The sequence below is a fragment of the Mauremys mutica genome, chromosome 1 (assembly GCF_020497125.1).
Source record: "Mauremys mutica isolate MM-2020 ecotype Southern chromosome 1, ASM2049712v1, whole genome shotgun sequence".
NCBI classification, from domain to species: domain Eukaryota; kingdom Metazoa; phylum Chordata; order Testudines; family Geoemydidae; genus Mauremys; species Mauremys mutica.
In genome coordinates this window covers 139,673,734-139,699,808 of record NC_059072.1, presented here as the reverse complement: position 1 = coordinate 139,699,808, position 26,075 = coordinate 139,673,734, and the positions used below count along the sequence as shown (strand labels likewise).

General features: G+C 52.2%; 1 protein-coding gene across 1 annotated transcript in view; it reads left to right on the top strand.

Moving 5' to 3' along the window:
• The window catches only part of LOC123347264 (antigen WC1.1-like), a 225,258-nt gene that overhangs the window by 68,112 nt on the left and 131,071 nt on the right, over nucleotides 1–26,075 (top strand). Inside the window, exon 16 of the mRNA XM_044984705.1 lies at nucleotides 118–219. Within this exon, the coding sequence (XP_044840640.1) occupies nucleotides 118–219 (102 nt within the window). The remainder of the gene's footprint in view (nucleotides 1–117; nucleotides 220–26,075) is intronic.

The window sequence follows — 26,075 nt, the reverse complement described above, 5'->3', positions numbered from 1 at the left end:
GGGGGGGGCGATCAAATAAGTTTGAGAACCACTGCTGTAAATTCCACCTTGCTCTGCTGCTGCACATCACCATAGACTGGATCCACTGACTGTATGTGTCTCCCTTGGGATTTTCAGGTGGGAGTCGGCACTCGCTAAGGAGTGAAGTTGTCTCTGAGATGGACAGGGAAACCCAGTTCCCGCTTCCTGGAGACACAGGTTATGATGATGTGGAACATGGTGACTCTAGGGGATCAATATCAGAACAATTTGATTGGAAAAAATAACCTTGTGATGATGTCAAACGCTTCGCCTCTTTCTCTCAGAAATGCACCCTCTGCTATGACGGCCTAGAGACAGTCCCTGCCTGGTAGATAGACAAAGCAGCTGTTTTTATAGGATTTGTGTTAAGTTGCAGGAAATACAAGTGGGAATTGGAAAAGATTCGTAAAATTTCTTTGTATAATTTTCCATCGTTTGAAGGGGGATGGAAGTTTCCTGCTTTTTTTATGCCTATAATTTCTTCAGCTTAAATTTTGCCTTTTTCATATTAAATCCTTTCTGAAAGTCTTCTCCGTAGTGAAAGCTTTTCTTGCCAGATGAATTGTGCAGTTCCCAGGGTTCATCATGGGGAGAGGCTGAGATACAACAAACCAAAAGACAAGGGTGGGCCACCTCTGGGTATGTCAGGATGTTTGGTGGTGGTGGTGGGGTTACACTGAATGTTCTATCAAACGTGGTAAAAGCGGAAAACCAGCAAGAGAATATTCTGAGATGAGCAACAGGGTTTTCCCTAAACCTAGTTCAGATCTGAAATCTTCATTGAATCCAAGGAGATAAATGGGAAATTCTCCCTCATAATTCACACCTGAAATTAAACAAAGAGTGAAAAGAATTCCACATTCGCAATAAATGTGGAAGACGAATATTTCTGCCAGGACAATAAATGAATTTTATAGAAAATAATGACAAGAGGAGGGTTAATAAGAATCTGGGTTTCTACTGAAGCAATAAAACTAAAACAGGTAGCAATTCACTGAGCAGTAAGCCACAATAAAACTGATCGTGTTCACACACTGGAATATTTATTTCCATGACAATCTACAAATATAGTTTAAAATCGATGCTGAGCAGAGTACTGACCAGTGGAGAAGCCAGAAGTGTTCTCTGGATGAACCCTCAATGAAATCAGTACCAGAACGCATGCAGAGTACATTGCTATTTCACCAAAATGTCTGTTTTTCCTTTATCGCAAATCCTGCATTCAGTCTGCTCACTTCATCAGTACACGGATACAATAACAACAGAAATGACAAGAGAGGCACTTCCAATCATCTGCATTCAACAGGGCCAGGGGTCATATGAAGAGACAGAAATAAAACAATTTACTTTCAAAAGGAGAAAAATAAAAAATACATTGAGACGTGTAATAGGGCATAATGACCCTTGGAGATGGAGTAAGGAAATCTCAGGGGCTGTGTTACCCTGTTTCAGGGGTTGTGTCTTCAAGACAGATGTGTGTGACAAAGGAAATCACCACAGAGAGGAGGTGGCCCCAGGGTGGATGTTTGTGCTTTGGCAGGGAACCCAGGCTGCTGATGCTGCCTATGGCCTGGGACTGGAGCCTTAAAGAGGGAGCGGGTGAAGGTTCCCTTCTTCTCTCAGGCTGAAAGAATCCTGGCAAATGTTCCTGGGTTGGTAGGTCCAAGGGTAGTTAATTATTTTTTGTCAAGGTCCAGATTTCTTAGTCAAGGTTAGTTAAGGTCCAGACTCCAGAGAAACATTTTTCACACCACAAGTGCCCCTGTTCAACGAACACATACAATTCTGTGTAATATATCCAAGGCCTATTGCAGGGGTAGTCAACAGGCAGACTGTGGGCCAAAGCCAGACCGCCAGAGGTTTTTGACTGAATTTCAAAACTCTGGGGGGGCCGTGGGAACTTAGTATGTGGAAAGGCTAGTTAGGGTTGCCAACTTTCAATTTCTGAAAACCAGACACCCCTGCTCCTCCCACTCCCTCAAGGCCCTGCCCTCTGCTCATTCCTCTCCCCTTACCTCCCATCATCTCTGCTCTCTCCCCTTTAAAATTAAAACCAGCATTTGATTATCACTAAACAAGGTGTAATTGCTTTGAATATTTTGAAAAGAAAAAGTTAAAACTGAGACATGTTTAAGGACCTGATTCTGAAAACCCTGTTTCATCTGACTACTCCTTACTCCCGTCAGCAGTCCAGTTGAAGTCAAGGTAAGTCAATAGGATTACTTGCATGAGCAAAGATCATTCTTTTAATGTGGAGGATTGAGCCCAAAAATTGTTACTATGAAAAGAAATCAAAAGAACTGTGCCAATTCCATCCACTGAAAAGTATATAACTTTTAAAAGCTTATAATATGTACTTTATTAATAGATTGGAATGGCTCCAAAGTTATTTGCAAGCATAGATGTGTTTGCACCCTGGGATTCATAATGATTGCTTTGTAGAAGAGAAATCTAAGGAAATGTCCACCCTTCCCTCAGCTATGCATTCTCTAGCCCTGAAAATTCAATAACTTCACAGCCAGGGGAATGCATTTGTCCTTTCCTCATTATATTTTTTCTGTGCTTTGCATTAGTCTAATTTTCTAAAATCTATTATGACAAGCTATTTACCTCAGGCCACAGCTTGGAAACTTTGGTCTGCCTTTCCCACGCCTCCTCCTTTGTAGGAATTTCACTTATAACTCACAGTATATAATAACCCAGACTTTCTGATATGAATTCACAGCATTCCCTTAAAAAGGAATTTTCCTGGCCTGAAAGTTTGTGCATTACAACTTGTGTGTGGATCCAAAAACAACAACAAAAAGCCTCATGTTGTCTACCTGGGTCTATAAAAAAAATCAGGCTTCAGAGAAACTGGGAAGCATCCCAACCAAACTGAAAACCATGACATATGACTTTACATATTGACTTTAAACAGCTGAAACTTTTAAAATTGTCAACTTTAATCAGCATAAGTAGCCATGCTGTGTGCAACAGGGTAACAATTATGTTCTCATTTCCCTGGTTTTTTTTCTTCTTGCACAAAGTACCTTTCCAAAAAAAAAAAAAAAAGTAAATACATTTTGGACAGCATTTGAAAGCACCAGAAATAAGTAAATATCTGTGGAGGGGAAAGGTATTTCCTATTCCCATCCTCTCTCCTCCTGGGCAGGTGTTTAGTTTGGGTTAGGATTATTGTTGCACTGCCTGCAGTAGCCCGGTTTAGGTGCTGGGATCTCATAGCCTTATTGAGGGGCCAATTCCTGGTCTCTGAAGCTGAGGCAATTTAGAGGAGACATTAAAGAGAGATTTTAAGCTTCTGACTGGAAACATACAGCTCAGTCTAACCACACACACAGCACATCACAGAAACATATAAAGCACAACCACACAAACCCAACCCAAATACACACACAGCGCACAACCCAATCCAAATATAGCACAGCACAAAACATACACAAAACACAAACACACAATACCCACACAGCGTGACGCAAAACATACACACAAAGAAACCTCACACACCCAATCCAGCCCCACACAGCAAATAATCCAAACACACATTCCAGCACCTACGTACTGTGACAAAGTTCCTCCTCTATCTTGGCAGGTCCTGCACTTACTGGCAGATTTGCTCACCTCTGTGATCTTCCCTTCTGGTGGAACCCACAGACTGGGTCAACTCCTCCGGTGTCCAGGGCCGGCTCTAGGTTTTTTGCCGCCCCAAGCAAAAATTTTTTTGACTGCCCCCCATTCCAGCCTTGGGCTCCCCCCCGCACGCCCCTGCCGCCCCAGCCCTGGGCTGCCCACCAGTGCCCCCCCCACCAGTGCCCTCCACCCACCCCGCTGCCACCCCAGCCCTGGGCTCCCCCTTCTCCCCACCGGTGCCCCCCCCACACCTCCTGCCACCCCAGCCGTGGGCTCTCCCCCCACACACACACCTGCACCCCCCTTCCGCCGCAGTGCTGGGTCACTGGTAACTTGCTCCCAGGGCGGGTCATTCAGCAGGAATTTTGGATGTGCACAAAACACAGACAGGATTGGTTCCCATATGGTTACAAAGCTGCAGTAAAGTGGAACAATTTTCAGCTTGTGTGACTGGAGGATATCTGGATGCATATTACAAGACTGTCCTCCATAAATGAGGAAAAGTTGAGGTACCTTTATTATTCTTTTGTTCCACTCTTTCTTTCGATGGGGAATTTGCCAATGCAATATCACTGTCTTCCTTTTAAACAAACAAAAAAGGCAATGGCTGTTGAAAATAGCAATTCCAGTCCTAATAACCACTGGGAAGCACTTCTTGCTCAATTTTATCCTACTTTTTCTAGAGCAAGTTACAGTGGATCAGAATATTTGATTTGGGAGAAATGAAGTAACAGCTGCCCAAACTGAGCTTGAGCACTCCAGAATTTTGAGGTGTTCAAATCTGGCAGGCAGGTGCTGGGTGTGTGTGTGGGGGGGGAAGGCTCCGCAGAGCAGCACAGCAGCATGTATGCAGCAGCGTGTCTGGAACTGCACGGAGGCAGATACGCTGGTCTGAGTGGCACGGTAAGGGGCTGGGGGGTTGGAGAAGGGGTAGGAGGTTCTGTGGGGGCAGTCAAGGGACAGGGAGGGTTAGATGGGGCAGAGGTTCAGGGGGCAGTCAGGGACAGGGAGAAAGGGGGGTTAGATGGGGCAGAGGTTCGGGGGGGGCAGTCAGGGGACAGGCAGCGGTTGGATAAGCATGGGAGTCCCAGAGGTTTGTCAGGGGACAGGTAGGGGGTGGGGTCCTGGTGGGAAGTTGGGGGGAAGGTCTCAGGAGGGGGCAGTTGGGGACAAGGAGAAGGGAGGCTTAGATAGGGGGTGAGGTCCCAAGGGGCAATTAGGGGCAGGGGTCCTGGGAGGGGGCATCGGGGACAAGGACCAGCAGCACTTAGATGGAGGTGGGGTCCTGGGGGGCAGTTAGGGGCAGGGGTCCCAGGAGGGAGTGATGGGGACAGGGAGCAGGCGGGGGAGAGTTGGATGGTTTGGGGTTTCTGTGGGGGGCAGTTGGAGGGAGTGGATGGTGGCAGGCTGGTGCTTCCCTCCCCCTGGAGTGTCCTTTTTTTGAATGTTAAAATATGGTCTCCCTGCCATTCACAGTGCAACTCTCCACACATAGCACGCTGCCGCATGAGGTCCCCCTCCTTCTTTTCCAGTTGGTAGTGGCCAAGGGAATGCTGGGAAATGTAGTTCTTTTCCTGCTCCAGGGCTGGCTCTATAGGCAGGGAGCTAACCAAGGAACTACGGCTCCCAGAGCCCCCTGTTGGTTCTCAGCTCCCATGCCGCCCCTGCAAATGGGCTGCCCCAAGCAGGTGCTTGCTTTGGTGGTCCCTAGAGGCACCCCTGCCTGTGTCTGATCAGGAGTTGGGAGGTTTGGGGGGAACCCGGGCCCGCTCTCTACTCTGGGTTTCAGCCCAGAGCCCTGTGGATTGCAGCTGTCTATAGTGCCTCCTGTAACAGCAGCATGACAGCTACACCCAGGGGCGGCTCTAGGCACCAGCAAAACAAGCTGGTGCCTAGGGCGGCAAAATGTAGGGGCGTCCCCTGCCGCCGGGGAGGGCGGCAGGCTGGGCCGGCGGACCTGCCGCAGTCATTCCTGCGGGAGGTCCACCGGAGCCCCGGGACGACTGGACCTGCCGCAGGCATGACTGCGGAGGGGGCGCTCGTCCCGCGGCTCGGCTGGACCTCCCGCAGGCATGACTGCGGCAGCTCAAGCGGAGCCGCCGGACCCGCGAACCGTCCGCAGCCGCGGGAGGTCCAGCCGAGCCGCGCGACCAGCTGGACCTCCGCAGTCATGCGCGCGGGAAGTCCGCTGCTCCCGCGGCTCCGGGGCGCCTCGCGTGCATGACTGCTTGGGGCGGCCAAAAACGTAGAGCCGCCCCTGGCTACACCTCCCTGGGCTATTTCCCCATGGCCTCCTCCAACACCTTCTTTGTCCTCATGTTGGTGTCATTAGGCATAGCCCTAGGTAACTCAGGAGGGTGGAAAACCGTAAGTGTCAATAAAGCTTTCCTGTACTAGGCCTGAATGAACTAAAGTCACTCCATGTCTGACCAAAGCCTTTCCATGTTTGAACTTTAATCAGCCGTTCTCTGTTGCTGGCCTGTTAGGTCATCAGTTGCAACACCTGTACCAGAAGGTAATAATGAGGCCTGCTATAATGAGGCCTGCTTGCTCCTGGCTAAGGGGCAAAATAACAGATCAAAGAAAGTAAGACAAGATAACGGTTCACAGAAGAGTTACTAATGAGCTAGATTGGTTGCCGCCAAGTATGACTTAACCGCTTAATGTAATTGCTACTGCAAAGTGTATCTGCTACATGGGAATGAAAGGTGGGGAGAGAGGGGGAGTGGGGGGGATAGAAGAGTCTTAGTTAAAGTTATGTATAAAAAGAGAAAATCTGCTTGTAGCTGTGTGCTTGATTTGAGACGTGTCTGTCTCCTGGCATTGCTTTGAGATCTCAAATAAACTTTGTCTGCTTCTCCACCTTGGTGTGTTTATTGGAGCAAAGCACACTGGGCAACGAACCCCCACTGTTGCTGTCCTTGGGCACTCTGTGCCAGCAACAGTTCTGGCATCCCTGGGTGGGCTCGAGGCAAAATTGTGCCTTGCCCGGACTCCTCCGATGGCCGGCGGTCACAGCCGATGCCCAGCGCGCACCGGTGCCTTTACCGGGGGCCTTGGCAGAGACGCGTCAGGCCGACCTTGGAAGACACAACGGTGCAACGCGCTCAAGTAGTGGAGAAGCTGTTGCGGGCGACGGTGAGGAACCCGTCCCGTGGCTAAGGTAGGAACAGTCCAGTGGTGTGGACTTTTGCCTGTTAGGACCTGGGGACACCCAGTGTCTCCGTATCCCTAGAGTTTGGGGGCAGGGATAGAGTACGGGGCAGGCAGGGTAGGGTGTATGCCCTTAGAATGCATTCTAGTTTGTATGGAGAGCTCTTGTAAAAATCCCCCATTATATGCCCCAGAGTTGCACTGGGAGGAGAACTGCCCGTGGGGACGTCTGTCTCTGTTGGGCTCACGCCATCTGAACTTATTGACTGTGCAGCAAGATAAGATGCATTGTGGTAATAGGAAATAAAGGCCTTGATGTGTGTGTGTGTATACCAGCGTGAGTGACTGTTACCGGAAGACGCCCAGAGTACCCTGTGAAGCGAAAGCTCGTGACCAGGACTACGCAAGCCCGGTAACTAGTGGATCTTTAGGGGATCCGACCCACAGTGGGCTGACTCGGCCTGGCATCGTCCGGCAAGGAAGCTACCTGGGTCTAGGAGTGTGTGAACCCATCTTCCCTCCCCTTTCCTTTCCGTGTGGGCTACTGACAGTCTGATCATCTCACTGGACGCAATCAGAGTAAGCGGCGCCGTCTCCCAGAGACTAGCCGACGCTCTTTGCTGCTGGGAGGTGTAGGAGAGTCGTGGTCATCCTCGTTAGTCTCTCCTGTGTGAGTGTCCTGTAGGGAGAGATCCTTAGTTTATGAGCCGCTAGCACGGACAGGGCACCCTCTCTGTGTGTGTAAGTGGAAAATGGGGGAGGGACAGTCTAAACATTCCACCTCACCCCCTAAGGGTACCCCAGCATTTTACATGTACGTACATTATGGTCCTAAAACCTGCAGGTATTTAGAGAATTGGAATCTTTACATGCGTGAAAATCCATCTGAACAATGCCCATTAGAAGGTACCTTCAATCTAGATAAGATCATACATCTCAGGGGAGCTTTTAATCACCAAAGAAGAGCCTCTGACACAGTGTGAGCAATTTGTCTAGGAACGGGTTAATTTGAAATTCAGCTTGGCCCAGAGATAAAGAGAAAGTTGCTCTGCGTTCAAGGTCAAGAATCAACGCAGACTATGCTAAATACAAAGAAAAACTGCTTTCGGCCCCAGCTGGCTGTGGAAAAAATATAGACAGAGGCAAACCAAAAGCAATACAAGTTACAGAACTGAGATTACATTTGTAAAGCTTAACTGTCCAGTGAGATCCAACATGTGCCTCTGCGACCCCGGAACCGGTGTGTCTTGGTGACACTGGAGAAGCCACAGGCAGCTGATCTGGACTGGAATCTCTGAAAAAGACACCGCAGGAGATTCCAGGGTGTAAAAGAACAGCCCTCCCAAGAGCGGAAGCATGTTGGAAATTCTGGACAAGCTGTATACAGGATAATCTCCCATCCACCTATTCCCCTTCTCTGAATGTTATACAGAGACATGGCCAGTCTGGACATGTGTGAGTATTAAAGTGGCTTGGGGCAGTCATGTTTTTTTCCTGAGTGATGTGGGAGCGTTCCCAACACTCTCCATTGTTGTTTTATTATTTTTAATGAAGCTTTAAAATTTGGTTATATGGTGTGTTTTCTTTATCTTCCCCCAACGTCCTGCAGTGTCAGCCTGATCACCTGACATGAGGAATAAATTGCTAACAGAAATTTGTCACAGTTTGGTGAGCAATTGAGAATGGGGGAGCATTGCAGAATTTACACCATCTATTTGTTTTACCCTTGTTATTTTATGTTTGCTTTGTTTGGTACTGTTGGTGTTATATATTGAGGATTGCATGATTAAAGGTGTGCCCACTCTCAGCCGCAGTAAGTCTGAGAACTGGAGAGGGGTTTAGCATTCCTCTCTCCACCCTGGTTGACCGGGAAGGGTGGCATGTGGATCTACCCCCCGTCATAGCAAGACTGGGCAATAAAGTAGTTGGAGAAAAGGGAGGACTCGGGTAGTCTTGTAAGTAAAAATGTTTAAGGGAAAAGACCAGAAGGGGTGGGGGCTAGTTAAGAAGCCCACCTTCCTAGCTAAACTGGTAGTGGAACAAGTTGGTGCCCATGGAAGGGACGGTTCAGCGAAAAAAGCAGGATCGGGCCCAGGCAGGCAGGCAACAGACAGAGAGATTGGAAAACAGGTTGGAAACTTTTGAGGGTGTAGTGGAAGGAAGGAGTAAGTAAGTATAATCATGGGGATTTCAAATACCCAGGAGGATATTTGGCATTGTGATTTGAATTGATAAGTGATTTAAGGGAGAGTGAAGAGTTAACTCTGTAGTTGCTGGAGGGAACAGCAGTTGAACTTTGTAAAAATGCTAAAGAGAAAAAAATTCTTGGTGTCTTTGAAATGTTTGTAAATAAATTCAGGCAAAGAAATTATTAGATTGCAATCATTTGGCTATGAACCATTTAGTTAAATTATCTAAAGAATGTACACAGTGCTATGTAATTGAAATTTTATTAGGCTCTAAGGCACTATAAGTGGTGATGTTTTCTTTCAGTGTTTAAAAGCAGGAGTTACAAGTAAAAAGCAAGCCAGAAAGCATCTGTATTAATGCAAATTATCTAACTGATAAGGTAGAAGCCTGGGTATTTGAAACCTGGGCTGCCTATAAAACACATACAAGAAAATATGGGGTAATTCCCCTGTTTTGCCTGAAATTAACAAGGGTATTTGTATATTTTAAGCGATGATTGACTGCCCAGAAGGGGTAGACCTCTGTTTTTGTCTTTCAGATAATCAGAGAAAACTGATGCCAGCTGAACAGCATTCAACGTACCATGCATTTACTGGCACAATAAAAATTATGTTTTGTGTTCTATGTTCTGTCTTGTGGTGTTTGTCTCGTGGACAGAATTGTTTTGTTTAATATTTTCATGGGATGGTCTGGTTTTAAATCAAGCGGAAGGGTTGGATTGGAATGCAGATACTTGTTTTGTTCAACTTAGAATACAAAGTGTTTGGATACATCAAAAAATGTGATATACTAAAGTCTAATAAATTTCCTTAAGTAAGAGAAAGAAACTTCATTGGCCAAGTCTTTTAATTGAAAATTGTTATTAAAATTTGCATACCAACAGACTTTGGAAGCAAGGACATGAAAAGTTAACCCACTCCCCATATTGTACATGGGATCCTTCTGGCTACCTCAGATTTCTAGCCAGAGGGCTGGGGATGGTGGGAAGCTATTGGACTAGAGGTTGTATTAAATGAACTCATCAGAGTGGGTGTGCTTGTCCTGGTTTGTTGTTCCAAAGCTCTGTAATAAGGTTATTTTAGTGGAAGGGTATATGTGGCATACATTAAATAAAAAGACTAATGTACTGTATAACAGCAATGTGTATGTGTTCATTGTTAAAAAAAAAGCTGTATAAGTAAAAAGTAAGTTTCCTTTGTAGGTTAACAAGGCCAAAAAGGGGAAAAGGAAAAAGAATAAATTAACTAAAGCAAAAAAAAAAAAAACTTTAGCTAGCAAGCTCAGTCCAAAAATGAGACACTGACTCCGTTCAAGGACACTGCTCACAGCTAAGACTTGGCTAACAATCAAGAAAAGAGGCAGCTTGAATGTGCCCAAGCAGCTGTAAAATCTGCAAAACACTGCCAGGCACTAATGAAATGTGTTAGGTTTCTTTTTTTTCACAGGTAAAGAAGCGCTACCCAAAGACCCTAGCAGCCCTGCCACTCCTTGGAACCAGGAGACTGGAGAGCTGGGTGAGGTAATATTGGGGTGGAGGGTGTAATATATATCAAGGTGGGTGAGGTAATATATTTTATTGGACCAGCTTCTCTTGCTGAGAGAGACAAGCTTTTGAGCTTTCACAGAACTCTTCTTCAGGAAGAAGAAAACTCCATGAAAGCTCCAAAGCTTCTCTCTCTCTCTCTCTCTCTCTCTCTCTCACACCAACAAAAGTTGCTCCAATAAAAAAATATTACCTCACCCACCTTGTGGCTCTAATTTCCTGGGAAGAACAGGGCTACACCAACACAGCATACAAAAATGCAAGATTCACATGAACAGCAGAGCGACCACCATCACACCAGGACACTATTTTCACGATTCATTTTAGCATAATGTCATCATCACACCAAGGAAGTAGCACTGTCAGCACAATGAGATACATACAGCCACATGTACTGTGAATTTTTGGCATGCACAAGCGCACTGGGATCCACACAGCAGGATAGAAGTGTCAGTTTAGCTCTCAGTCTCTGAGTCCATCCCCAGTAATACTAAGTCAAAAGTTTCAGCTAAACACAAGGGCACCTGCAAATAGCTGTACTAACAGCAGGATCTACATTGGCACAATAGGAAGAGTTGCATGTCAGGGCACTAATTCCCAAGCCCAGTGCAAAGCAATATGGGATCCAGGCACTAGGTCCTTAGAACCAGAATTTGTACTCACAGGAGAGTGGGATGAAATTACAGAAGTTACAGAAGGTAACTCCCAAGAAACAAGGCATTGACCAAATGACTGAGTGGATGTTAAACAACCATCACCAGCCACTGTGTGCAGCAAGTGAATGACAATTAGGCCTGGTCTACACTAGGACTTTAAGTCGAATTTAGCAGCGTTAATTCGAACTAACCACTCAACCGTCCACACCAGGAAGCCATTTAATTCGAACTAGAGGGCTCTTTAGTTCACATTTGGTACTCCACCCCGACAGGTGGAGTAGCGCTAAATTCGACATGGCTAGCTCGAATTAGGCTAGGTGTGGATGCTAATCGAACTTAGTAGTTCCGGGAGCTATCCCACACTGCACCACTCTGTTGACGCTCTGCATAACAGTCCGAGCTTGGATGCTCTGACCAGCCACACAGGAAACGACCCGGGAAAATTTGAATTCCTTTTCCTGTAGGGCCCTTGGAGCTAGGGTGAGGGTTCCTATGGGTAGGGCTTCCCGCCCTAGGGTTAGGGTTCCTATGGGTAGGGCTCTTGGAGCTAGGGTTAGGGTTCCTATGGGTAGGGCACTTGGAGCTAGGGTTAGGGTTCCTATGGGTAGGGCTTCCCGCCCTAGCGTTAGGGTTCCTATGGGTAGGGCTTCCCGCCCTAGCGTTAGGGTTCCTATGGGTAGGGCACTTGGAGCTAGGGTTAGGGATCCTATGGGTAGGGCCCTTGGAGCTAGGGTTAGGGTTCCTATGGGTAGGGCACTTGGAGCTAGGGTTAGGGTTCCTATGGGTAGGGCCCTTGGAGCTAGGGTTAGGGTTCCTATGGGTAGGGCACTTGGAGCTAGGGTTAGGGTTCCTATGGGTAGGGCCCTTGGAGCTAGGGTTAGGGTTCCTATGGGTAGGGCCCTTGGAGCTAGGGTTAGGGTTCCTATGGGTAGGGCCCTTGGAGCTAGGGTTAGGGTTCCTATGGGTAGGGCCCTTGGAGCTAGGGTTAGGGTTCCTATGGGTAGGGCACTTGGAGCTAGGGTTAGGGTTCCTATGGGTAGGGCTTCCCGCCCTAGCGTTAGGGTTCCTATGGGTAGGGCCCTTGGAGCTAGGGTTAGGGTTCCTATGGGTAGGGCCCTTGGAGCTAGGGTTAGGGTTCCTATGGGTAGGGCTTCCCGCCCTAGCGTTAGGGTTCCTATGGGTAGGGCCCTTGGAGCTAGGGTTAGGGTTCCTATGGGTAGGGCCCTTGGAGCTAGGGTTAGGGTTCCTATGGGTAGGGCCCTTGGAGCTAGGGTTAGGGTTCCTATGGGTAGGGCCCTTGGAGCTAGGGTTAGGGTTCCTATGGGTAGGGCACTTGGAGCTAGGGTTAGGGTTCCTAGGGGTAGGGCACTTGGAGCTAGGGTTAGGGTTACTAGGGGTAGGGCACTTGGAGCTAGGGTTAGGCTTCCTATGGGTAGGGCCCTTGGAGCTAGGTTTAGGGTTCCTATGGGTAGGGCCCTTGGAGCTAGGGTGAGGGTTCCTATGGGTAGGGCTTCCCGCCCTAGCGTAAGGGTTCCTATGGATAGGGCCCTTGGAGCCAGGGTTAGGGTTCCTATGGGTAGGGCACTTGGAGCTAGGGTTAGGGTTCCTATGGGTAGGGCTTCCCGCCCTAGCGTTAGGGTTCCTATGGGTAGGGCCCTTGGAGCTAGGTTTAGGGTTCCTATGGGTAGGGCCCTTGGAGCTAGGGTTAGGGTTCCTATGGGTAGGGCTTCCCGCCCTAGCGTTAGGGTTCCTATGGGTAGGGCCCTTGGAGCTAGGGTTAGGGTTCCTATGGGTAGGGCCCTTGGAGCTAGGGTTAGGGTTCCTATGGGTAGGGCCCTTGGAGCTAGGGTTAGGGTTCCTATGGGTAGGGCCCTTGGAGCTAGGGTTAGGGTTCCTATGGGTAGGGCACTTGGAGCTAGGGTTAGGGTTCCTAGGGGTAGGGCACTTGGAGCTAGGGTTAGGGTTACTAGGGGTAGGGCACTTGGAGCTAGGGTTAGGGTTCCTATGGGTAGGGCCCTTGGAGCTAGGTTTAGGGTTCCTATGGGTAGGGACCTTGGAGCTAGGGTGAGGGTTCCTATGGGTAGGGCTTCCCGCCCTAGCGTAAGGGTTCCTATGGATAGGGCCCTTGGAGCCAGGGTTAGGGTTCCTATGGGTAGGGCACTTGGAGCTAGGGTTAGGGTTCCTATGGGTAGGGCTTTCAACACTAGCATTAGGGTTCCTATGGGTAGGGCCCTTGGAGCTAGGGTTAGGGTTCATATGGGTAGGGCCCTTGGAGCTAGGGTTAGGGTTCCTATGGGTAGGGCCCTTGGAGCTGGGTTAGAGTTCCTATGGGTAGGGCCCTTGGAGCTAGGGTTAGGGTTCCTATGGATAGGGCGCTTGGAGCTAGGGTAAGGCTTCCTATGGGTAGGGCACTTGGAGCTAGGCTTAGGGATACTATGGGTAGGGTATTTGGAGCTAGGGTTAGGGTTCCGATGGGTAGGGCCCTTGGAGCTAGGTTTAGGGTTCCTATGGGTAGGGCCCTTGGAGCTAGGGTGAGGGTTCCTATAGGTAGGGCTTCCCGCCCTAGGTTTAGGGTTCCTATGGGTAGGGCACTTGGAGCTAGGGTTAGGGTTCCTATGGGTAGGGCAGTTGGAGCTAGGGTTAGGGTTCCTATGGGTAGGGCCCTTGGAGCTAGGCTTAGGGTTCCTATGGGTAGGGCCCTTGGAGCTAGGGTTAGGGTTCCTATGGGTAGGGCACTTGGAGCTAGGGTTAGGGTTCCTATGGGTAGGGCACTTGGAGCTAGGGTTAGGGTTCCTATGGGTAGGGCACTTGGAGCTAGGGTTAGGGTTCCTATGGGTAGGGCACTTGGAGCTAGGTTTAGGGTTCCTATGGGTAGGGCCCTTGGAGCTAGGGTTAGGGTTCCTATGGGTAGGGCCCTTGGAGCTAGGGGTAGGGTTCCTATGGGTAGGGCACTTGGAGCTAGGGTTAGGGTTCCTATGGGTAGGGCACTTGGAGCTAGGGTTAGGGTTCCTATGGGTAGGGCACTTGGAGCTAGGGTTAGGGTTCCTATGGTTTGGGCACTTGAAGCTAGGGTTAGGCTTCCTATGGGTAGGGCCCTTGGAGCTAGGGTTAGGGTTCCTATGGGTAGGGCCCTTGGAGCTAGGATTAGGGTTCCTATGGGTAGGGCCCTTGGAGCTAGGGTTAGGGTTCCTATGGGTAGGGCCCTTGGAGCTAGGGTTAGGGTTCCTAGGGGTAGGGCCCTTGGAGCTAGGGTTAGGATTCCTATGGGTAGGGCACTTGGAGCTAGGGTTAGGGTTCCTATGGGTAGGGCACTTGGAGCTAGGGTTAGGGTTCCTATGGGTAGGGCTTCCCGCCCTAGCGTTAGCGTTACTATGGGTAGGGCCGTTGGAGCTAGGGTTAGGGTTCCTATGGGTAGGGCCCTTGGAGCTAGGGTTAGGGTTCCTATGGGTAGGGCCCTTGGAGCTAGGGTTAGGGTTCCTATGGGTAGGGCCCTTGGAGCTAGGGTTAGGGTTCCTAGGGGTAGGGCACTTGGAGCTAGGGTTAGGGTTACTAGGGGTAGGGCACTTGGAGCTAGGGTTAGGGTTCCTATGGGTAGGGCCCTTGGAGCTAGTTTTAGGGTTCCTATGGGTAGGGCCCTTGGAGCTAGGGTGAGGGTTCCTATGGGTAGGGCTTCCCGCCCTAGCGTAAGGGTTCCTATGGATAGGGCCCTTGGAGCCAGGGTTAGGGTTCCTATGGGTAGGGCCCTTGGAGCTAGGGTTAGGGTTCCTATGGGTAGGGCTTCCAACACTAGCATTAGGGTTCCTATGGGTAGGGCCCTTGGAGCTAGGGTTAGGGTTCATATGGGTAGGGCCCTTGGAGCTAGGGTTAGGGTTCCTATGGGTAGGGCCCTTGGAGCTGGGTTAGAGTTCCTATGGGTAGGGCCCTTGGAGCTAGGTTTAGGGTTCCTATGGATAGGGCGCTTGGAGCTAGGGTAAGGCTTCCTATGGGTAGGGCACTTGGAGCTTGGCTTAGGGATACTATGGGTAGGGTACTTGGAGCTAGGGTTAGGGTTCCTATGGGTAGGGCCCTTGGAGCTAGGTTTAGGGTTCCTATGGGTAGGGCCCTTGGAGCTAGGGTGAGGGTTCCTATAGGTAGGGCTTCCCGCCCTAGGTTTAGGGTTCCTATGGGTAGGGCACTTGGAGCTAGGGTTAGGGTTCCTATGGGTAGGGCAGTTGGAGCTAGGGTTAGGGTTCCTATGGGTAGGGCACTTGGATCTAGGGTTAGGGTTCCTATGGGTAGGGCTTCCCGCCCTAGCGTTAGGGTTCCTATGGGTAGGGCACTTGGAGCTAGGGTTAGGGTTCCTATGGGTAGGGCACTTGGAGCTAGGGCTAGGTTTCCTATGGGTAGGGCACTTGGATCTAGGGTTAGGGTTCCGATGGGTAGGGCTTCCCGCCCTAGCGTTAGGGTTCCTATGGGTAGGGCACTTGGAGCTAGGGTTAGGGTTCCTATGGGTAGGGCCCTTGGAGCTAGGGTTAGGGTTCCTATGGGTAGGGCCCTTGGAACTAGGGTTAGGGTTCCTATGGGTAGGGCCCTTGGAGCTAGGGTTAGGGTTCCTATGGGTAGGGCACTTGGATCTAGGGTTAGGGTTCCTATGGGTAGGGCCCTTGGAGCTAGGGTTAGGGTTCCTATGGGTAGGGCCCTTGGAGCTAGAGTTAGGGTTCCTATGGGTAGGGCCCTTGGAGCTAGGGTTAGGGTTTCTATGGGTAGGGCTTCCCGCCCTAGCATTAAGGTTCCTATGGGTAGGGGACTTGGAGCTAGGGTTAGGGTTCCTATGGGTATGGCCCTTGGAGCTAGGGTTAGGGTTCCTATGGGTAGGGCTTCCCGCCCTAGCGTTAGGGTTCCTATGGGTAGGGCACTTGGAGCTAGGGTTAGGGTTCCAATGGGTAGGGCCCTTGGAGCTAGGGTTAGGGTTCCTATTGGTAGGGCACTTGGAGCTAGGGTTAGGGTTCCTATGGGTAGGGCCCTTGGAGCTAGGGTTAGGGTTCCTATGGGTAGGGCCCTTGGAGCTAGGGTTAGGGTTCCTATGGGTAGGGCACTTCGAGCTAGGGTTAGGGTTCCTATGGGTAGGGCTTCCCGCCCTACAGTTAGGGTTCCTATGGGTAGGGCCCTTGGAGCTAGGGTTAGGGTTCCTATGGGTAGGGCACTTGGAGCTAGGGTTAGGGTTCCTATGGGTAGGGCCCTTGGAGCTAGGGTTAGGGTTCCTATGGGTAGGGCCCTTGGAACTAGGGTTAGGGTTCCTATGGGTAGGGCTTCCCTCCCTAGCATTAGGGTTCCTATGTGTAGGGCACTTGGAGCTAGGGTTAGGGTTCCTATGGGTAGGGCACTTGGAGCTAGGGTTAGGGTTCCTATGGGTAGGGCAATTGGAGCTAGGGTTAGGGTTCCTATGGGTAGGGCACTTGTAGCTAGGGTTAGGGTTCCTACGGGTAGGGCTTCCCGCCCTAGAGTTAGGGTTCCTATGGGTAGGGCACTTGGAGCTAGGGTTAGGTTTCCTATGGGTAGGGCACTTGGATCTAGGGTTAGGGTTCCTATGGGTAGGGCTTCCCGCCCTAGCGTTAGGGTTCCTATGGGTAGGGCCCTTGGAGCTAGGGTTAGGGTTCCTATGGGTAGGGCCCTTGGAGCTAGGGTTAGGGTTCCTATGGGTAGGGCACTTGGAGCTAGGGTTAGGGTTCCTATAGGTAGGGCACTTGTAGCTAGGGTTAGGGTTCCTATGGGTAGGGCACTTGGAGTTTGGGTTAGGGTTCCTATGGGTAGGGCACTTGGAGCAAGGGTTAGGGTTCCTATGGGTAGGGCTTCCCACCCTAGCGATAGGGTTCCTATGGGTAGGGCCCTTGAAGCTAGGGTTAGGGTTCCTAGGGGTAGGGCACTTGGAGCTAGGGTTAGGGTTACTAGGGGTAGGGCACTTGGAGCTAGGGTTAGGGTTCCTATGGGTAGGGCCCTTGGAGCTAGTTTTAGGGTTCCTATGGGTAGGGCCCTTGGAGCTAGGGTGAGGGTTCCTATGGGTAGGGCTTCCCGCCCTAGCGTAAGGGTTCCTATGGATAGGGCCCTTGGAGCCAGAGTTAGGGTTCCTATGGGTAGGGCCCTTGGAGCTAGGGTTAGGGTTCCTATGGGTAGGGCTTCCAACACTAGCATTAGGGTTCCTATGGGTAGGGCCCTTGGAGCTAGGGTTAGGGTTCATATGGGTAGGGCCCTTGGAGCTAGGGTTAGGGTTCCTATGGGTAGGGCCCTTGGAGCTGGGTTAGAGTTCCTATGGGTAGGGCCCTTGGAGCTAGGTTTAGGGTTCCTATGGATAGGGCGCTTGGAGCTAGGGTAAGGCTTCCTATGGGTAGGGCACTTGGAGCTTGGCTTAGGGATACTATGGGTAGGGTACTTGGAGCTAGGGTTAGGGTTCCTATGGGTAGGGCCCTTGGAGCTAGGTTTAGGGTTCCTATGGGTAGGGCCCTTGGAGCTAGGGTGAGGGTTCCTATAGGTAGGGCTTCCCGCCCTAGGTTTAGGGTTCCTATGGGTAGGGCACTTGGAGCTAGGGTTAGGGTTCCTATGGGTAGGGCAGTTGGAGCTAGGGTTAGGGTTCCTATGGGTAGGGCCCTTGGAGCTAGGGTTAGGGTTCCTATGGGTAGGGCCCTTGGAGCTAGGGTTAGGGTTCCTATGGGTAGGGCACTTGGATCTAGGGTTAGGGTTCCTATGGGTAGGGCTTCCCTCCCTAGCGTTAGGGTTCCTATGGGTAGGGCACTTGGAGCTAGGGTTTGGGTTCCTATGGGTAGGGCACTTGGAGCTAGGGTTAGGGTTCCTATGGGTAGGGCACTTGGAGCTAGGGTTAGGTTTCCTATGGGTAGGGCACTTGGATCTAGGGTTAGGGTTCCGATGGGTAGGGCTTCCCGCCCTAGCGTTAGGGTTCCTATGGGTAGGGCACTTGGAGCTAGGGTTAGGGTTCCTATGGGTAGGGCCCTTGGAGCTAGGGTTAGGGTTCCTATGGGTCGGGCCCTTGGAACAAGGGTTAGGGTTCCTATGGGTAGGGCCCTTGGAGCTAGGGTTAGGGTTCCTATGGGTAGGGCACTTGGATCTAGGGTTAGGGTTCCTATGGGTAGGGCCCTTGGAGCTAGAGTTAGGGTTCCTATGGGTAGGGCCCTTGGAGCTAGGGTTAGGGTTTCTATGGGTAGGGCTTCCCGCCCTAGCATTAGGGTTCCTATGGGTAGGGGACTTGGAGCTAGGGTTAGGGTTCCTATGGGTATGGCCCTTGGAGCTAGGGTTAGGGTTCCTATGGGTAGGGCTTCCAGCCCTAGCGTTAGGGTTCCTATGGGTAGGGCACTTGGAGCTAGGGTTAGGGTTCCAATGGGTAGGGCCCTTGGAGCTAGGGTTAGGGTTCCTATGGGTAGGGCCCTTGGAACTAGGGTTAGGGTTCCTATGGGTAGGGCACTTCGAGCTAGGGTTAGGGTTCCTATGGGTAGGGCTTCCCGCCCTAGAGTTAGGGTTCCTATTAGTAGGGCCCTTGGAGCTAGGGTTAGGGTTCCTATGGGTAGGGCACTTGGAGCTAGGGTTAGGGTTCCTATGGGTAGGGCCCTTGGAGCTAGGGTTAGGGTTCCTATGGGTAGGGCCCTTGGAACTAGGGTTAGGGTTCCTATGGGTAGGGCTTCCCTCCCTAGCATTAGGGTTCCTATGGGTAGGGCACTTGGAGCTAGGGTTAGGGTTCCTATGGGTAGGGCACTTGGAGCTAGAGTTAGGGTTCCTATGGGTAGGGCACTTGGAGCTAGGGTTAGGGTTCCTATGGGTAGGGCACTTGGAGCTAGGGTTAGGGTTCCTATGGGTAGGGCACTTGGAGCAAGGGTTAGGGTTCCTATGGGTAGGGCTTCCCACCCTAGCGATAGGGTTCCTATGGGTAGGGCCCTTGAAGCTAGGGTTAGGGTTCCTATGGGTAGGGCACTTGGAGCTAGGGTTAGGGTTCCTATGGGTAGGGCACTGGGAGCTAGGGTTAGGGTTCCTATGGGTAGGGCACTTGGAGCTAGGGTTAGGGTTCCTATGGGTAGGGCACTTAGAGCTAGGGTTAGGGTGCCTATGGGTAGGGTTTCCCACCCTAGCGATAGGGTTCCTATGGGTAGGGCCTTTGGAGCTAGGGTTAGCGTTCCTATGGGTAGGGCCCTTGGAACTAGGGTTAGGGTTCCTATGGGTAGGGCCCTTGGAGCTAGGGTTAGGGTTCCTATGGGTAGGGCACTTGGATCTAGGGTTAGGGTTCCTATGGGTAGGGCACTTGGAGGTAGGGTTAGGGTTCCTATGGGTAGGGCTTCCCGCCCTAGCGTTAGGGTTCCTATTGGTAGGGCCGTTGGAGCTAGGCTTAGGTTTCCTATGGGTAGGGCCCTTGGAGCTAGGGTTAGGGTTCCTATGGGTAGGGCACTTGGAGCTAGGGTTAGGGTTCCTATGGGTAGGGCCCTTGGAACTAGGGTTAGGGTTCCTATGGGTAGGGCTTCCCGCCCTAGCATTAGGGTTCCTATGGGTAGGGCACTTGGAGCTAGGGTTAGGGTTCCTATGGGTAGGGCACTTGGAGCTAGGGTTAGGGTTCCTATGGGTAGGGCAATTGGAGCTAGGGTTAGGGTTCCTATGGGTAGGGCACTTGGAGCTAGGGTTAGGTTTCCTATGGGTAGGGCACATGGATCTAGGGTTAGGGTTCCTATGGGTAGGGCTTCCCGCCCTAGCGTTAGGGTTCCTATGGGTAGTGCCCTTGGAGCTAGGGTTAGGGTTCCTATAGGTAGGGCCCTTGGAGCTAGGGTTAGGGTTCCTATGGGTAGGGCACTTGGAGCTAGGGTTAGGGTTCCTATGGGTAGGGCACTTGGAGCTAGGGTTAGGGTTCCTATGGGTAGGGCACTTGGAGCTAGGGTTAGGGTTCCTATGGGTAGGGCACTTGGAGCAAGGGTTAGGGTTCCTATGGGTAGGGCTTCCCACCCTAGCGATAGGGTTCCTATGGGTAGGGCCCTTGAAGCTAGGGTTAGGGTTCCTATGGGTAGGGCACTTGGAGCTAGGGTTAGGGTTCCTATGGGTAGGGCACTGGGAGCTAGGGTTAGGGTTCCTATGGGTAGGGCACTTGGAGCTAGGGTTAGGGTTCCTATGGGTAGGGCACTTAGAACTAGGGTTAGGGTGCCTATGGGTAGGGTTTCCCACCCTAGCGATAGGGTTCCTATGGGTAGGGCCCTTGGAGCTAGGGTTAGCGTTCCTATGGGTAGGGCCCTTGGAACTAGGGTTAGGGTTCCTATGGGTAGGGCCCTTGGAGCTAGGGTTAGGGTTCCTATGGGTAGGGCACTTGGATCTAGGGTTAGGGTTCCTATGGGTAGGGCACTTGGAGGTAGGGTTAGGGTTCCTATGGGTAGGGCACTTGGAGCTAGGGTTAGGGTTCCTATGGGTAGGGCCCTTGGAGCTAGGGTTATGGTTCCTATGGGTAGGGCCCTTGGAGCTAGGGTTAGGGTTCCTATGGGTTAGGTACTTGGAGCTAGGATTAGGGTTCCTATGGGTAGGGCACTTGGAGCTAGGGTTAGGGTTCCTATGGGTAGGGCTTCCTGCCCTAGCGTTAGGGTTCCTATGGGTAGGGCACTTGGAGCTAGGGTTAGGGTTCCTATGGGTAGGGCCCTTGGAGCTAGGGTTTGGGTTCCTATGGGTAGGGCCAGTGGAGCTAGGTTTAGGGTTCCTATGGGTAGGGCACTTGGAGCTAGGATTAGGGTTCCTATGGGTAGGGCCCTTGGAGCTAGGGTTAGTGTTCCTATGGGTAGGGGCCTTGGAGCTAGGGATAGGGTTCTTATGGGTAGGGCCCTTGGAGCTAGGGTTAGGGTTCTTATGGGTAGGGGCCTTGGAGCTAGGGTTAGGGTTCCTATGGGTAGGGCCCTTGGAGCTAGGGTTAGGGTTCCTATGGGTAGGGCACTTGGAGCTAGGGTTAGGGTTCCTATGGGTAGGGCCCTTGGAGCTAGGGTTAGGGTTCCTATGGGTAGGGCACTTGGAGCTAGGGTTAGGGTTCCTATGGGTAGGGCACTTGGAGCTAGGGTTAGGGTTCCTATGGGAAGGGCTTCCCGCCCTAGCCTTAGGGTTCCCATGGGTAGGGCACTTGGAGCTAGGGTTAGGGTTCCTATGGGTAGGGCACTTGGAGCTAGGGTTAGGGTTCGTATGGGTAGGGCACTTGGAGCTAGGGTTAGGGTTCCTATGGGTAGGGCACTTGGAGCTAGGATTAGGATTCCTATGGGTAGGACTTCCCGCCCTAGCGTTAGGGATCCTATGGGTAGGGCCCTTGGAGCTAGGGTTAGGGTTCCTCTGGGTAGGTCTTCCCGCCCTAGCGTTAGGGTTCCTATGGGTAGGGCCCTTGGAGCTAGGGTTAGGGTTCCTATGGGTAGGGCCCTTGGAGCTAGGGTTAGGGTTCCTATGGGTAGGGATCCCGCCCTGGCGTTAGGGTTCCTATGGGTAGTGCCCTTGGAGCTAGGGTTAGGGTTCCTATGGGTAGGGCCCTTGGAGCTAGGGTTAGGGTTCCTATGGGTAGGGCACTTGGAGCTAGGGTTAGGGTTCCTATGGGTAGGGCCCTTGGAGCTAGGGTTAGGGTTCCTATGGGTAGGGCACTTGGAGCTAGGGTTAGGGTTCCTATGGGTAGGGCACTTGGAGCTAGGGTTAGGGTTCCTATGGGTAGGGCACTTGGAGCTAGGGTTAGGGTTCCTATGGGTAGGGCCCTTGGAGCTAGGGTTAGGGTTCCTATGGGTAGGGCACTTGGAGCTAGGGTTAGGGTTCCTATGAGTAGTGCACTTGGTGCTAGGCTTAGGGTTCCTGTGGGTAGGGCCCTTGGAGCTAGGGTTAGGGTTCCTATGGGTAGGGCTTCCCGCCCTAGCGTTAGGGTTCCTTTAGGTAGGGCCCTTGGAGCTAGGGTTAGGGTGCCTATGGGTAGGGCACTTGGAGCTAGGGTTAGGGTTCCTATGGGTAGGGCACTTGGAGCTAGGGTTAGGGTTCCTATGTTTAGGGCCCTTGGAGCTAGGGTAAGGGTGCCTATGGGTAGGGCCCTTGGAGCTAGGGTTAGGGTTCCTATGGGTAGGGCCCTTGGAGCTAGGGGTAGGGTTCCTATGGGTAGGGCCCGTGGAGCTAGGGTAAGGGTTCCTATGGGTAGGGCACTTGGAGCTAGGGTTTGGGTTCCTATGGGTAGGGACCGTGGAGCTAGGGTTAGGGTTCCTATGGGTAGGGCACTTGGAGCTAGGGTTAGGGTTCCTATGGGTAGGGCCCTTGGAGCTAGGGTTAGGGTTCCTATGCGTAGGGCCCTTGGAGCTAGGGTTAGGGTTCCTATGGGTAGGGCCCTTGGAACTAGGGTTAGGGTTCCTCTGGGTAGGGCCCTTGGAGCTAGGGTTAGGGTTCCTATGGGTAGGGCCCTTGGAGCTAGGGTTAGGGTTCCTATGGGTAGGGCACTTGGAGCTACGGTTTGGGTTCCTATGGGTAGGGCCCTTGGAGCTAGGGTTAGGGTTCCTATGGGTAGGGCCCTTGGAGCTAGGGTTAGGGTTCCTATGGTTAGGCACTTGGAGCTAGGGTTAGGGTTCCTATGGGTAGGGCACTTGGAGCTAGGGTTAGCGTTCCTATGGGTAGGGCCATTGGAGCTAGGGTTAGGGTTCCTATGGGTAGGGCTTCCCGCCCTAGCGTTAGGGTTCCTATGGGTAGGGCCCTTGGAGCTAGGGTTAGGGTTCCTATAGGTAGGGCCATTGGAGCTAGCGTTATTGTTCCTATGGGTAGGGCACTTGGAGCTACGGTTAGTGTTCCTATGGGTAGGGCCCTTGGAGCTAGGGTTAGGGTTCCTATGGGTAGGTCACTTGGAGCTAGGGTTAGGGTTCCTATGGGTAGGGCTTCCCGCCCTGGCGTTAGGGTTCCTATGGGTAGGGCACTTGGAGCTAGGGTTCGGGTTCCTATGGGTAGGGCCCTTGGAGCTAGGGTTAGGGTTCCTATGGGTAGGGCACTTGGAGCTAGGGTTAGGGTTCCTATGGGTAGTGCACTTGGTGCTAGGGTTAGGTTTCCTATGGGTAGGGCCCTTGGAGCTAGGGTTAGGGTTGCTATGGGTAGGGCTTCCCGCCCTAGTGTTAGGGTTCCTTTAGGTAGGGCCCTTGGAGCTAGGGTTAGGGTTCCTATGGGTAGGGCCCGTGGAGCTAGGGTAAGGGTTCCTATGGGTAGGGCACTTGGAGCTATGGTTTCGTTTCCTATGGGTAGGGCCCGTGGAGCTAGGGTTAGGGTTCCTATGGGTAGGGCACTTGGAGCTAGGGTTAGGGTTCCTATGGGTAGGGCCCTTGAAGCTATGGTTAGGGTTCCTATGGGTTGGGCCCTTTAAGCTAGGGTTAGGGTTCCTATGGGTAGGGCACTTGGAGCTAGGGTTAGGGTTCCTGTGGGTAGGGTCCTTGGAGCTAGGGTTAGGGTTCCTATGGTTAGGTCCCTTGGAGCTACGGTTAGGGTTCCTATGGGTAGGGCACTTGGAGCTACGGTTTGGGTTCCTATGGGTAGGGCCCTTGGAGCTAGGGTTAGGGTTCCTATGGGTAGGGCCCTTGGAGCTAGGGTTAGGGTTCCTATGGTTAGGCACTTGGAGCTAGGGTTAGGGTTCCTATGGGTAGGGCACTTGGAGCTAGGGTTAGGGTTCCTATGGGTAGGGCCCTTGGAGCTAGGGGTAGGGTACCTATGGGTAGGGCTTCCCGCCCTAGCGTTAGGGTTCCTATGGCTAGGGCCCTTGGAGCTAGGTTAGGGTTCCTATGGGTAGGGCCCTTGGAGCTAGTGTTAGGGTTCCTATGGGTAGGGCACTTGGAGCTAGGCTTAGTGTTCCTATGGGTAGGGCCCTTGGAGCTAGGGTTAGGGTTTCTATGGGTTGGGCACTTGGAGCTAGGATTAGGGTTCCTATGGGTAGGGCACTTGGAGCTAGGGTTAGGGTTCCTATGGGTAGGGCCCTTGGAGCTAGGGTTATGGTTCCTATGGGTAGGGCCCTTGGAGCTAGGGTTAGGGTTCCTATGGGTTGGGTACTTGGAGCTAGGATTAGGGTTCCTATGGGTAGGGCACTTGGAGCTAGGGTTAGGGTTCCTATGGGTAGGGCTTCCTGCCCTAGCGTTAGGGTTCCTATGGGTAGGGCACTTGGAGCTAGGGTTAGGGTGCCTATGGGTAGGGCCCTTGGAGCTAGGATTAGGGTTCCTATGGGTAGGGCCCTTGGAGCTAGGGGTAGGGTTCCTATGGGTAGGGCCCGTGGAGCTAGGGTTAGGGTTCCTATGGGTAGGGCACTTGGAGCTAGGGTTTGGGTTCCTATGGGTAGGGCCCGTGGAGCTAGGTTTAGGGTTCCTATGGGTAGGGCACTTGGAGCTAGGGTTAGGGTTCCTATGGGCAGGGCCCTTGGAGCTAGGGTTAGGGTTCCTATGGGTAGGGGCCTTGGAGCTAGGGATAGGGTTCTTATGGGTAGGGCCCTTGGAGCTAGGGTTAGGGTTCCTATGGGTAGGGCCCTTGGAGCTAGGGTTAGGGTTCCTATGGGTAGGGCCCTTGGAGCTAGGGTTAGGGTTCCTATGGGTAGGGCACTTGGAGCTAGGGTTAGGGTTCCTATGGGTAGGGCCCTTGGAGCTAGGGTTAGGGTTCCTATGGGTAGTGCACTTGGAGCTAGGGTTAGGGTTCCTATGGGTAGGGCACTTGGAGCTAGGGTTAGGGTTCCTATGGGTAGGGCTTCCCGCCCTAGCGTTAGGGTTCCTATGGGTAGGGCCCTTGGAGCTAGGGTTAGGGTTCCTATGGGTAGGGCCCTTGGAGCTAGTGTTAGGATTCCTATGGGTAGGGCACTTGGAGCTAGGGTTAGTGTTCCTATGGGTAGGGCCCTTGGAGCTAGGGTTAGGGTTCCTATGGGTTGGGCACTTGGAGCTAGGATTAGGGTTCCTATCGGTAGGGCACTTGGAGCTAGGGTTAGGGTTCCTATGGGTAGGGCTTCCCGCCCTAGCCTTAGGGTTCCCATGGGTAGGGCACTTGGAGCTAGGGTTAGGGTTCCTATGGGTAGGGCACTTGGAGCTAGGGTTAGGGTTCCTATGGGTAGGGCACTTGGAGCTAGGGTTAGGGTTCCTATGAGTAGTGCACTTGGTGCTAGGCTTAGGGTTCCTGTGGGTAGGGTCCTTGGAGCTAGGGTTAGGGTCCCTATGGGTAGGGCTTCCCGCCCTAGCGTTAGGGTTCCTTTAGGTAGGGCCCTTGGAGCTAGGGTTAGGGTGCCTATGGGTAGGGCACTTGGAGCTAGGGTTAGGGTTCCTATGGGTAGGGCACTTGGAGCTAGGGTTAGGGTTCCTATGTTTAGGGCCCTTGGAGCTAGGGTAAGGGTGCCTATGGGTAGGGCCCTTGGAGCTAGGGTTAGGGTTCCTATGGGTAGGGCCCTTGGAGCTAGGGTTAGGGTTCCTATGCGTAGGGCCCTTGGAGCTAGGGTTAGGGTTCCTATGGGTAGGGCCCTTGGAACTAGGGTTAGGGTTCCTCTGGGTAGGGCCCTTGGAGCTAGGGTTAGGGTTCCTATGGGTAGGGCCCTTGGAGCTAGGGTTAGGGTTCCTATGGGTAGGGCACTTGGAGCTACGGTTTGGGTTCCTATGGGTAGGGCCCTTGGAGCTAGGGTTAGGGTTCCTATGGGTAGGGCCCTTGGAGCTAGGGTTAGGGTTCCTATGGTTAGGCACTTGGAGCTAGGGTTAGGGTTCCTATGGGTAGGGCACTTGGAGCTAGGGTTAGGGTTCCTATAGGTAGGGCCCTTGGAGCTAGGGTTAGGGTTCCTATGGGTAGGGCTTCCCGCCATAGCGTTAGGGTTCCTATGGGTAGGGCCCTTGGAGCTAGGGTTAGGGTTCCTATAGGTAGGGCCATTGGAGCTAGCGTTATTGTTC